General features: G+C 36.6%; 2 protein-coding genes and 1 long non-coding RNA gene across 4 annotated transcripts in view; 2 read left to right on the top strand and 1 right to left on the bottom strand.

Moving 5' to 3' along the window:
* The window catches only part of LOC122080523 (bifunctional D-cysteine desulfhydrase/1-aminocyclopropane-1-carboxylate deaminase, mitochondrial-like), a 15130-nt gene extending 14491 nt beyond the window's left edge, over positions 1 to 639 (top strand). Inside the window, exon 10 of the mRNA XM_042647381.1 lies at positions 185 to 639. Coding sequence (XP_042503315.1) covers positions 185 to 389 — 205 coding nt within the window. The 3' untranslated portion in view covers positions 390 to 639. The remainder of the gene's footprint in view (positions 1 to 184) is intronic.
* Positions 640 to 5177: 4538 nt separating this feature from the next.
* Positions 5178 to 9626, bottom strand: LOC122090180. 2 transcript variants are annotated; one of them, XR_006143516.1, is made up of 4 exons: positions 9475 to 9626; positions 6679 to 6929; positions 5728 to 5860; positions 5178 to 5642 (listed from the first exon to the last, which is right to left on the bottom strand). It is a non-coding gene; the product is annotated as an uncharacterized LOC122090180 (long non-coding RNA). The 2 variants fall into 2 exon arrangements; XR_006143465.1 differs by lacking the exon at positions 6679 to 6929.
* Positions 9627 to 10825: 1199 nt separating this feature from the next.
* LOC122067239 (pathogen-related protein-like) lies at positions 10826 to 13484 on the top strand. The gene is made up of 4 exons (XM_042631101.1): positions 10826 to 11038; positions 11095 to 11227; positions 11351 to 11649; positions 12942 to 13484. The coding sequence occupies exons 1-4, from the start codon at positions 10847 to 10849 to the stop codon at positions 13074 to 13076; spliced, it is 759 nt and encodes a 252-aa protein (XP_042487035.1). The 5' UTR covers positions 10826 to 10846; the 3' UTR covers positions 13077 to 13484.
* The last annotated feature ends 470 nt before the right edge of the window (positions 13485 to 13954 follow it).

Raw genomic sequence — 13954 nt, 5'->3', positions numbered from 1 at the left:
CCCCCCCCCCCAAAAAAAAAAAAATAATAATAAATGAATGTAATGAACCCAACTATCTTGCGACATAGATACCCCAGACCTTTGGTCTGTTAAATTTGTTTGCATGCCATGGATATTTGCTCCATATGGGTGAGAAGGTTTTCCTGATATCATATTACTTTTGGCATTGGTTATACTATTTCAGTGGGAAGGCCGCCTATGCAATGCTAAAGGACATGGCTGCAAACCCAATTAAGTGGGAAGGAAGAAAGGTTCTCTTTGTACATACTGGGGGGCTCCTTGGGCTGTATGACAAGGTTGATCAGATGACATCAATGGCAGGGAGTTGGCGGAGAATGGATATACATGAATCTGTTCCGAAGAAGGATGGGATTGGAAAAATGTTTTAAAGCAGCAAGACACAAGGCCTTTTTCATCTCTTGATCCTTTCAAATGGGGAACCAACAAGGCTCGTATATCACACACCAGTGCCAGTAATAAGAGCTCTCATGCATATGTTTCAGGTTATTCTCATTATCTATATATCCTGTACACACAATGAAGTGTATCTAGATCCTCCATTCTTGGTCTCTCTTGGTTGTCTGTTCTTGAAAATGTTCATGAGGACCTTGTTATCTAATATGTGGACCATTTCCCAAATTGTTCTTTTATCCTTTCTAAATTCTAATGAATGCCTTTTTCCAGGTGAGTAGGAAAAATAAAAATGCCTAAGCATTTTCCAAATTGTTCTTTTATCCTTCCTAAATTCTAATGATTTACGCTTTCCAGGTTAGTAGGAAAAATAAAAATGCCTAAGAAAAAACTGGATTTTTTAATGATAATCAGGGGTATTTTTGTCCGATACAGACCAATCTGGATCGAGATTAGATTGGTATCAGCCTGTCTGATTTCGAGACCGACTCTGGTATCTTGGACATGGTTCACACAATATAAAAAAAAAAAAAAATAAAAAAAATAAAAATAAATAAAAAAAGCACAATGAAGGTGTTCGGATCCTCTCCAGTGGCTGGGCTTCTAGAGAGGCATCTTGACTGTCATGTGTTGGGATGCGTGTCAAAATCCTCTTGCTAGAGACAACAGAAGAATTCCAACTGATAGGTAAAAAGCTAAAAAAATCCAATATGGTTTCTCTCGATCTGCCAAACCTAGGTTTTTTTTTGTTTGTTCTTTTTTTTTCTCAGATTGGTTCAAGACGATTCCAAATCGGATAGGAATTGGCATTGACTGCTTCCATCTCTGATTCTTTCACTCCTCCCACGTTTAGTTGAAAAATAGAGAATCCCACCCTATATCACTCTATCAAGTGAAGATTTGGGTATTGTTTGACAACATTTTGTTTTGTGTTTTCTTACTCCTAGAAATGGAGAAACAACATAAAAAACGTTTGATAAAGTTGTTCCGTTTCATCTGTTTCTAAAAACATAAATCAAAATTTATGCCTATTTACAATTCTAAAAACAACTTTGACGAAACAAGTCAGACTTGTTTCGTCATTTCTACAAATGAATTTGAGAGAAAAAAAAAAAGGACTGTTATACCGGATAAATCTCTCAACTATTTAAACTTAAAAATAGGCAACCAAGTAAACAATCATACAATATGAGGAATTAAAAATGGTTCAACATCAATACCTACATCCACCTGAGAGAATTAGATATTTTTCACCAAACCAATAAATTCTGTATAACACTTTTCATCTATTACACCCGTAATGAAATCCGGTATAATTTCAACTTTTGATCATAGGTGACGCATTGGAGGTTGTAAGTACTAGTGACCTATGGATTGCTACACTTCACTGCTTGGAAGGAAAGAATAATCCTTCATGTCAGTGTAGACAGTATTGATAGAATCGAAACAGATCCAGACCGGATAAGCTTTGGTGGTAAGTGTGCATGACCATATGCACGTACATTATATGCATATAACACGACATTACATGATCATGCACAAACCCTACTGGGGATTCCCTCCTTACATGGGTAAAGACATTAAAAGAAGTCACTCAAAACAAGTGATGTGGGGACAACTGGTTGATCAACAAATGTGTGGGTAGTGATCCCACTGGTGGATATGTATTGACTAGACTGACTTATTTGATTGTGGCCTCGGTGCCTCGCACTCGTACAGCTAAAAAGTTTTCGACACTTGGCTCACCACTTATATGGGTTAATAAACAACTACTGACATCATAGAGGTGGGTCCACATGAGTCAGTGATGAATTGAATGAATTTTTATGAAAATGCACAATTGAGAAAACTTACCTTAATCAGTTTAGCCCATAAAAGGAATGATCCATTCATTTGTTAGACAAGAAAGGACAACGGTGGAGATAGAGAGGGATAAGAAGAAGGGAAAAGGAAGAAGGGAAGTAAAGCATGGGGATTGAGTTGCTGCTTCCTGCTGTCGATACTTGTTCATCTAAGTCTGGTGGTCTCATCTCTGCTCCTCCCTCTGCAATTCTGAGTTCGGGGTTGACATGAGTTAGAGTTTGGGCTGGGTTTCAGCTGAAATCCAGTGTTGGATTTACGAACTTAATTGGATTGAGCTCCCATGAGTGTGAAGTTCAATTTCATATTCCCCAGACATGGGAACATGCTGTCCATGGTTGGTTGCCAAGCTTTGAAAGGAAACATACAAATTAGGGGTTGAAGTGGGGATTCAGATCAATCTCCTGATTGGACCAATAGAATTGTTAGAATGGAATGTAAAGAGGTCCTTTACAATCTCTATAAGGACCTAAAATGACCAATTTCCATTGGGGGTTGAAATCTAAGCTGAGAAGTGATTCTCGGAGCTCCACCGATTGATCACCACCGGTGGATTGTGAGATCTACTGGTAGACAAACACCAGTTTTTTGAGCTCCTATCCCATCTAACGATGAGACCTATCGGTGGGACAGCATCCACCGATAAATGGGACTTGTTGAACCATTCCCAGAGCTATTTTGAAAAGCTTTTAGAGAATCTTTTTAGGGATTTCAACACATTTATTAATATTTATATTACACCTATTAGCTAGGTCAGAGACAGTGACGCGGTGAGGTCTATCGGTGTTGGGGTATTAGTTTTGGGATTAAGTAAATGAGTACAAATAAGGTGAGTGAGTGGTCTAGTTTATTTTACAGAGGCTTTGTAACATGACTACTTTTGTGTATTCATATGTTTTTTATATATGAACTACCTATTATGAGTTGTCATATTTTGATATACGTATGTTCTTATCTTATTGGTATGTTGCATATGAATATGGGACATAGTGTGGCCGAGGATGATTCCGTTACTATATCCTCATACTTAACTGTATATACCCTCATGATTATGCAAGGACAGTAGATAACATGCGGTTGGGAATCATTCACCTTGTGCTACAACCCTTTTACCAACAAGGGATCATGTGTTGGATAACCCACAATGGTAGGTCTGATGATATTTTTTTGAATACCACTTCCGTGGTACAATGTGATTATTGGTGGAGTGGACTAAGCTCGAGTGACCGATGTATGATTCTGGGACCTTGGCATTAGGATGGGGTTATCAAGGGTAAACTGGGTGACCGAGGACGCATTTCGAGACCAACACGCTTCTAATTGCAACTAGGATTTGTATCGTTAAGTGATTAATGGTTGATTCCAAGACTAAGGATACTGCTTAATGTGTCACAATAGCACTGATACCTTCAAACTTAGCTTGGTTATATAGGATACAGTAAAAATGAACTCATGCACCACATCATACTTGATTGTGCATGCTTGCATGTTTTCCAACTCGCACTGAGCTTAGTGGAGCTCACCCCACTCGTGTATCCTTTTAAGATGAAATGCAAGTACACTAATGCTGGTAAGTAGCGATTCTTCCTCTTCTGTGGTCGATAACTGGTTGATACTAGAGGTTGAGGAACATTACGAGGATTGCGTATGCGATGGTTGTGCCTACAGTGTGTCGTGAGGATGATAGCGTTGTCCATCACTATTCTGATATCTTTTCTTAATGTATTTACTCTTTTGATTTCCTGTATATGTCATGAATCTACTCAATACTGAATAACTTTGTTGTATATAAGTTGTCACTTTAGAGTTTATGGATTACTTGTATATATATTATCTTTCTGCTGCACTTTGTTTAGTAATCCTGGAAAGTGATTGTAACATCAAGATATTGCATTGGAGATCTTGGAAGGTTGAATAGGCCGGTGGTAAGCATCCTAGTCATATTCCGGTGCCTTAGAAAAGGTGTGGTGTGACATCATCACACAAAGTGATCTCTTTTTGCTTGTGTTTATTTTTATTTTTATTTTTTCCACAGAGACGATATATATTGAATCAAAAACCTTAAACCCTCACAATTATAATTGTATCTCCATACATGTAATGGACCCAAAACTCGACCCAATTACAAATGCATACCCAACAATAATTATGTGGACATGCGAAAGACAAGACACATCCAATCCTAACAATCTCCATCTTGACTTAGATTGTGCAAACTATCCTTACAAAAAAAAAATGTAGCTATCGATTTTGCAAATTCAACAATTGTCTCTGCCTATCTGCTATACCAAAACAGGATGTGGCCCACAACCCCACCCAAAGTAAAATTATAATTGTGTGGATATTAAGGCTCTGAACTTAATCAAATTAATATTTTCGTTATCCCTTCATCACTCATAACACAAACCAAATACCATATATATATATAAGATAGGAAAGATTCATTCGATGAATTTGGTATTTACTTACACATATACTGCCACACTGCTAATATTTATAAATTCACATATGTTAGCAGTGTGACAGTATATATAAAACAAATACCAATATATATATATATATATATGACTAGTAAAAATACATGTACAAGTGCAAGGGGAGCAGGAATTAATAATAATAAATCAAAGCTTCATGTGGTCTTATGTTGAGAGAGAGAGATTCCATAAAATCCAACCATAATGAAAGGCAGAAATCCAACTTTTGTTTCTTAAAAGATTCCATAATATCTTTTTAATGGCATTAATGGTGGGCAGTCATTTCAAAATAATCTTATAAGCAACAATACAAAGACTAATATGTCCGCTTAATTATTTTTTGGTGTACCGGTATTCATAGTGTAATTGATTCCAAAAGACAATTCCAAAGATGAAAAGAAATTGTGTACAAAATGAAGAGGGGAAAAGGGATTCTAGAAAATTACTGTTTTCATTTTTAAAATAAAATCGAATCTATTATCAACCAGGCTTGCTCTTCCTCATTGTCAAGGAAGAATCTCAATCAAATAGAAGAAAACAACCTATGATCATTAGAAGAAAAAGAAAAAAAAAAACCACACACACACACAAATATAGAACATACCCAGCTCAGGAGTTAGATGAGCGCAGCTACATCATTAGGCAAACTCTGGGTCTTACCCCTAATTTTTAACCTCTTCAACATATCTAAAGAAGTTCAAAACAATGTAGCCCTTGCCCATACCTGGAGGAGCAAGGAAAAAAATCTGCTTAAAACCCCTCCTCACAACATCCTTTCTAGTGAGATACCCAGTCACAAGGACTCATTCCACCATTGTGTGATTCCTGGGCATCCACCGTCTTAAGTTCTGCTTTGCAATTGCTCTAATCCAGAGAGATTATCTTCTCATTGATACCCTGTAGAAATAAACATAAACTAAATGAAAAATCAATATAAGGTTCAAACATTGAAGGTTCTGCAATCTTAAATTGTTGAACTCACTTTCATGGTCGTTATGGAACTCAAGTTTCCATCAAGCTCAGGCTGCCAACTTTACTCCTTTCCTAGTAACATTGAAACACAAGCTCGGATGCTTGATGATGTGGTATTATTGTTCAACAAAAGCATTCCCCACCTGGAAAATACGATATATACCAGAAAAAGGAAGAAAGTAATATTTAGAACAGAGTATACAATGAAGAGAGGATACAACTGAGATGAATTAACCATTGAATTAGTCTAATATTCAGCCTTGCTACTGACTCTATCTCCCAATTAATCAGTTATTTAGGTCTCACTGAGTATTAATTATTGTAAGAATAATTGTTATGGATCACATGAGTGATTGTCAAAGAATAACGCACAAGAAATCAGAAGTTATATCAAACATGGCCTTAGTTGCCCAAAGTGGTGCAAGATGGTGGGTAGCAGAAAACAGAAAATTAATTTTCACTGGAGCAATCACATTTGGGAATCACTTTACTGCTTGCATTGTTACAATTAACATCCTAACTTTAGGTATGCTGAAAAGGTCTATGACACAATCTGTATTAATTGTCTTTCATAAGGGAATAAGGTGTGAAATATTTAATATTATTGACTAAACAGAAAAATGCTAGGTTTTATACTGAGGAAAGTTCTGTTCTCTGTTTTTTGTTTTATAAGTGAAAAGGAAGTAAAATTGATGTGATAAGATAGGGAAAGGGCCAGAAGAGCTTATATTGATAGAAAAGGAAAAAGATTTGGAGAATCTGATTAATTACAATGTAATCGTGGCATCTTTAGTACTTGGGTTGGTAAATTACTACAAGAATAAATAAATGTACAAACCAATGACATGTGCAAATAAGAAATGACTGAAACAGTAATAATGCACCATATATGAATCTGAACAACAAAATTATTCATCAAAGAATTCTTCTAGAATTTCAACTTCAATAGACAGAATGAGACCTCTGCATTTGTAAGAAAAATAAATAGATTGGGGAACTGTCTCTCATAATCTGATGTAGGCATTCTGACAGTAGCATTTAGTTGGATGCGGAAAAAAAAATCCCTTGCGCTTGATTAGAAATGGAACGCAGCTGATTCATGGACAATTTCATATGTAGATATAGATTTTCAATACTCAAGAGGATAAATATTGGCCACTCCAACAGATCTGATCTTCAGTTTTGAATAACTTGAAGAAAATGAATAGTGTGCTGCAAAAAAATGAACCAAATAGGTATCATTTTGCACTTGGGGCAAGATGTCATATTTATAAATAAAATATTTAGGATCAGCATAAATATTTTTTTTGCTTCTTTACTTTTCATCGGAAATAAAAATAAACTTAACTCTTAGTAAAAAAATATTAACCCAATATAGGTCCCAATTTTAAAGATGGATCATACATCATATAATCAACATGAAGTTAGGATTTTGAATTTAAGAGCACAAAGCAAGTTAATTATCAGGGTGGATTGTGTTGTACATTAAAAGAGAGCAAACAATCCTTAAAAACTCGTGTTGAAATCCTAACTTCATGTTGGAGTCCATGGTTGCAAGTAATTAGAGGACTTGCTTTTCTTTAGTTTCCTATTTCAGTTTTGCAAATTAAAGTGAGTTTCTATTATTTGTAAATCCCTATCATTATTATAAATAAAGTAGAGGGCTTCCATTAAGCCCCACGATTTATGAATGAAAAAAAAAGAAAGCTTGCTGCTGTTGCTGCCATGTCTCTGCTGGGACTGCTGATCACAATGTAAGAGAGTGGTTTTTTATCCATCCGACTCCTTGCAGTGGGAAGCCTAGGAGGATCCTCTTCAAGTGTTCTTCTTTCTCTTTCAAGTTTTATTTCTAAGGATCTACTGCTGCCAAACAAACCAAGTATTTATATTTTCAAAATTCTGCCAGAATTTCTATCAAGAGTGACAGTCAGCCTCTTCTGATGGAGTAGTTCCAGCCACGGGATTGCTCTCCAATTCTGATCGATAGTTCCCCCCTATCCAGCTAAGGATCGACCCAAGTCTGAGGCCATTCTGATCCCTGGTTAGTGAGATATTAAAATCCGCTTTCTTTTGTCTTTTAGTGATCTGTTCTACCCAAGACTCTGTTCAATAGATCTATCTTATTTGGATTTTGGCAAGGTTATTAATTGTTTTTGAACCTATTTGAGATGCTTATCAATTCCTGGTCGAAGTCCTAAGGGTTGCTACTGATTTGACCCTCCATAGTATTGCCTGTTGGAATCGATAGCCTGCTGGACTATCATATGTTATTCTGATTTTCTGTTATGTTGATGGGTTGGTTCTGGTTGTTCCTTTGACTAAAAGTTTGCAATATGAGACTTGGTTAGACCCCATCCAACTCTACATTAACTTGATTGTATAAAGAAGTGAAAATAATATCATAAAGAAGAATAAAAAGGAGGACAAGCATATGTTAATAGCGAAGATAAAGTACTTTTGTCATATAAGATGCCCATGTGTATAGATAGAAAATCTGCTTGGCGAATGTGGTTGAATATTTTGCAATAAATCTTGAAAAAATCTTATGTAATCAAGATTATATGTAATCCCTGATCACATTATCATCAGAACTCATTCATAGTATCAAAATGAAGCAAAATCATTTTGAAATCAGAAATAATACATTCAATTCACATCCCTTACAATCTAAAGTAGGGAATAAGGGGGAAAAGGACCTTAGAACAAGAAGTAAGGTTTTTAGTAAAAAGTAAATAAATGAAAACAGAATAGTGCAAACACAGTAATCAATAAGGTTGTGAGTAACAGGGGAAGAGAGAGTCTACCACCCAAAGGGGATATGGTTCAATGGAAACTTCCATGGAAATGGCTAAATGGATATCTCAACTTAGCATCCATGGAAATTAACATGACATACCAGAGAAAATTTTGTCAACTGCAAACCCTATTAGTGTAAAAGATCTAGAAACGTAAAGAAACCGAAATTGGTTAATCAAGCACTTATAAAAAATGTTTCGGCTAAACCCAAGAACAACGATTATGCCCTAACCCTTTCTTTTCTTCTCCAAGTAAAATAGCAGCAACCGCCGCTGCCGCTGCCAATCCCTTTTTTTCTTTTCTTTTTCTAATGCTAACTTATCACAATTGAAACTCACAAATGGAAAAAGGTTGAATGTGGCCAATGATCTGTTGCGTGTTCAGCTTTGGCCGCGGGTATCAAATTTTTATTTTATTTATTTATTTATTTTTTAAGCCTTCTAAATCCCAGGTTTTCAACACCTATCAATCAACAACCATTGGTATTGAAGACCAAAGAAAAAAATCTGTCAATCTTTAACGACCTTATTCCATAAACAAAATCGATTAAAAAACCAGTGAAGATCAAACACCCATGTAACCCTTAGAAATCTAAATTTGATTTTTGGCCGCAAGCTTGGATTTTGAGCAAGTTTGGTAGTTTATTTATTTATTTATTTATTTTTATAACAGATTTGAGTATTTTCTAAAGGCTGATTCGTAGGTACTTTAAAACACAAGCGATTCCAAATCAGAATTCAATCCTAACGGAATTTTAAAATCAAAACTAATTTCAAATCTCAAAGTCCAAATTCTGAATCAAAAAAACTATACCGATTTTTGTCTCCTGTGGTTGACTCTGATATCACTTGTTAGAATATCCAGAGGATTCGAAACTCAGAACCTTAGTTGAATAAATCACATAGGGAAACAAGAACACGAATCCAATAAAATTATCAAAATATTGAGGATCGATTTGTACCTTTCACCTAGTATGTTGAATATGATCAACGCCCGTCACTCCCAATGTCCCTCTCTTGGCTATGAATCTTTTACAACCCCTTGGACCTCCTTGTTTCTTTCACTTTAGTGGTAAAATGGTCCTATCCAAAACCTTAAACCACACTGGATTGAGCCAGCATATCCTTAAACTTGAGAGTGGATCGAATCAGTTCAACTCTCACCCATTTAATCAATACGAATAATTAATTAAGCCCATAAATTCAACAATTTTTACCGTTTTATCACACTATTGTTTTGCCCACTTTTTGAGCCAACATATGAAATGATAGATGTTACCCTCATAAAAAATCACCAAGTTTCCTTAAGGCCATGAGCTTTAAATGCATATATACGGTATCATGAGTATTTTTTAAGAAAGATACTAAAACTTAGGGATTTGTGAACCTTGAAGAATGACAAACTTCTCAAAAAATGTGTTATATTGGAAGGAAATTAAAGCAGATTTGCAATTATTTTTTACCAGCCTTTATTGTAACATGATTCTCTCTCTCACACACAAATAGTAAACCCTTAATATATTTGATAATAACTTCCAAGTGGTGAAGGACAAAAGTATATTCTATCTTCATTACATATAAGTCAAGTACTATATGTAATATATATAGTACAAGGCTTGGAACTTTACTAAACTTTTAATATATATATATATATATATATATGTATATATGATTTCTATGGGGATTGTGGCTTCAAAGTCTAGACACATGGGGGAATGATCAACCCGTCTTTCATGAAATAGAAAATGATATTTCTATTGATATTATTGATATTTTCTCTACACTTTCGTTGACCCTCACACATGCACGTGAAAGAGCTGCACCCTCGAGAGGACACACTCCCCAATATTTCTCTCTCTCTCTCTCTCTCTCTCTCTCTCTCTCTATATATATATATATATATATATTAGAGGGGATAACCATGCCACTAGTATAGTCTGCAATGGTAGTTCTATCAATGAATTGTGGAGTGAAGACTAGGGTTCTCTACGAGAAAAAAAAAAAGGTTAAGGTCGTGTGTCCTTCGCATCTGGAAACTTTGGTCGATTTTCTTTCTCATTTTCGAAAGGTGTGATGGAGGCCACCATGCAGCACGGCGCTCTTTGCTCTATGGCTAGGGGTACGACGTAAGGTGGATGGAGAAGAGAGGAAAAAATAAAAAATGCAATGTGAGAGAGCACAAGCTACATTGGCTGTGCGTACAACATTTCCCATATCTCTGTGCCATTACTAAGTTACTACCAAACCCCTATATATATATATGTCATTCATTCATTCATTCATTCCGGTGACACATCTCTCTCTCTCTCTCTTTTGTGAGATTTTAATTGAAAGATGGCAGGAAACAAGTATAGGTCCCATATTTATGGGGAAGGAGAGAAAAACACTGTATGGAGATATGGTGCTCCTCCTAATTATGATAGGGTCAACAAGCTCTTTGAAGAAGACCGAACTCAGGAAACTATCCTATTTCTAATTTCCATTTTTTCACTCTCTTCATTTCCTTCTCAATTGATTTTGGGTTATGTACTATAATCTAACCCATATCTTCAAATAATGAATTCTTTGGCTTACTCTTGCAGGAATGGCCCAGTGGTTCCTTGGAAGAGACACTGCAAAACCTTGTCAAGACTTTTGAAATGGAGCTCTTCCATAAACCTCGCCTGGAAGATTACAAAACAATAAATCTTGATAGGTTTACACTCAGCATCAATGGTATGTTGTATTAACTATTAGATTGATGAGATTATTTGTTGATCATAGAGCTTATTCTAACTAATAGATGGATTAATAAACACTTAAATCTCAATTGGGCTGGGGACTAATTAATGCATGCAGGAGGGAGACCTATGAAAATGGAGGAGATTGTAAAGGTTGGAGGCTACAATGCTTTCTTGCAAACCACCTTACCTCATCGTTTGCAAGCCCATGATCCATCTGCTATGACATCTGAGTCATCCCATGAGGTATTCAGCACCACATTCCCTCGTGGTTTCGCCTTGGAAGTCCTTCAAGTTTATTCTGGTCCTCCGGTGGTTGCCTACAAGTTTAGACACTGGGGTTACATGGAGGGTCCCTTCAAAGGCCACCCTCCCACCGGCGAAAAAGTCGAATTGATTGGAATAAGCGTCGTTGAGGTAAATCGCACGATAATATCCCTTCTCCTTGACTAGTTAGATGCACCTATGAAAACTTGATGTCTTTTTTGGATGTGAAAATCGTCTGCAGCCACTACACCGGTGCAGTGAACATATTCCTTCTCCTCGACTGGTTAGATGCACCTATGAAAACTTGTCTTTTTTGGGTGTGAAAATCGTCTGCAACCACTGCACCAATGCAATGAGCATTGGGTGGCTGGGAGTCCCTTGGGGCGTGTGCTCAGATGCTCTCAACCGTCCAATACTCACCGCACCTCACCACCCACTGTAGAAGATGTGGACTCCTTTTTGTTTTCTTTGTTTTTTTTTGTTTTTTTGTTTTTTCTGTTTTTTTTGTTTTTTTTTTTTTGGGGGGGGGTGGGGAGGGGGATGAATGAAAATATATTAAAAGAAAGAGATTCAAAACAACGCCTCAATGGCTGGCCAAGAGCCAGAGACAGAGCCAAAGCCAAAGTAAGGCCAAAAAAGGGGATGGGCTAAATTCTAGAGAGGCAACGTAAATCACATGGAACAAAACATTAACCAAAAGGGGGATACACCAAACCCAGGGAAAAACAAACATCCAAAAAAACCGGGGCGGGGCAGGGCAGGGCAGGGCAGGGTAGGGCGGGGCTAGGCGGAATCCAACCGAATAGAGGGATACATCAAAACCCAGGAGGGAAACAACAATAAAAGTAGGGTTATGAATGGATGGTTGAAATCTGAATTTGAATTCGTTTAGGGGTATTTGTATCCAGTCAAAGGGTATCCGGATTAAAATCTGAATTATCCGAAAAATAATTATTTGATCCGATTAAATAATTAATTAATGATTTTGAGGGTTCTTGAAGTTTAAAAAGGTTCTAGAGAATGAGGAAAAGAGTTAAAACAACTTTGAAAGATGGATTAAGAGCAAATTATATTCATTGGGGGGGGGGGGGGAGGGAGGAAGGTCCGGATTACATGAGTTAAAGAGTAAACTGATAGTTGAAAATTCGAATTCGATTTGCATCCATATTCGTTTAGGGGTATCCGTATTCAGCTAAAAAATATCCAGATCCAAACATTTCGGATCCAAATTCGATCGTATCCAATCCATTTACATCCCTGAAATGATGATATATAAAACTGAAGGGGAGTATTGACTAGAGGAAGGTTCCAAAAATAGGTGAGGTGCCTATATCTCTAAGAATCTAGGTAAATAGCATAGTTGTGGAGAATTTTATTAATGATCTTATTCAAGTAGTTAATTTGTTTTAGCTCATGGGTGATTGATCTGTGGTTTTATATAGGTTGACGAGTCGTTGCGATTTAACAAGTTGGAGTTCATCTATGATGCTGGAGAATTGCTTGCTGGCCTTCTCAAAAATCCAATTTCAGATGAGACCCCATCTGAATCATCTATTGGTTGCCCTTTCATGAAATAAAATTAGGTGTTGACCTATGCAACATCGTCCACACCATGAAGAATTAATAAATTATGAATATTGGGTAAGGAATAAGAGGTGCTGAGGTCTCATTGTTTGGCCTTAGTTTGGTTTGTTCAGTTCAGTGGTTGGAACCTCTCAGTTGGCTAGCTCCTCTTGGAGTAGGTGCTCGTGCCTGAATGACCTGGGTTGTCTCTGTTCTTTGGTTTCTCTTGGGATTTCTCTGGTTTCCCCTTTCAGCTTGAGTCATTAGGAGGTGGTTTTAGTAGAGAGAGAACCTCTCTCTTTTCTTTTCGTATTCTTCGTTCTATGTTTTTTAGGGCAAACAATCTGAGTTTCGTTGAATATATTTTATTCACCTAAAAAAAACAAATTGTTGTCGGTAAATTATGAATATATCATTGGGATTGTGTTGTAGTCTTTAAATTGTGTACTTTCCTTTTTCTTTAAAATTTATTTATACCATTATTTTACAGATTTTCTTCAATTAATTGGGGCGTAGTTAGTGATCTAAAGGTTGAAAAGACCCAAACACGCATCCCAATACATGGACGTGTATCCCAGGTGCTCCCAACTATTGGATAACTAATTGAGAGCCTAATTAGTGATCCAAGGGCTACATGGACACGTATTCCCCGGTCCTCCCAACTGTTAGATAACCAATTAAGAGCCTAATGTGATCCAAGGGTTTGGAGGATCCAAACGTGAATCGCAATACATGGACATGATTTATAATGCCTGGTTCACCTGAGCAGAATGGGGTGGCTAAAAGGAGAAACCGTACCCTTATGGATATGGTGAGAAGGATAATAAGTAATTCAATTTTACCTGATTTCTTATGGGGTGATGCTTTGAAAACAACAGTATATATTTTGAAT

This window comes from Macadamia integrifolia, chromosome 1 (genome assembly GCF_013358625.1).
Source record: "Macadamia integrifolia cultivar HAES 741 chromosome 1, SCU_Mint_v3, whole genome shotgun sequence".
NCBI lineage: Eukaryota > Viridiplantae > Streptophyta > Magnoliopsida > Proteales > Proteaceae > Macadamia > Macadamia integrifolia.
This window is presented reverse-complemented; position numbering and strand designations above follow the sequence as displayed.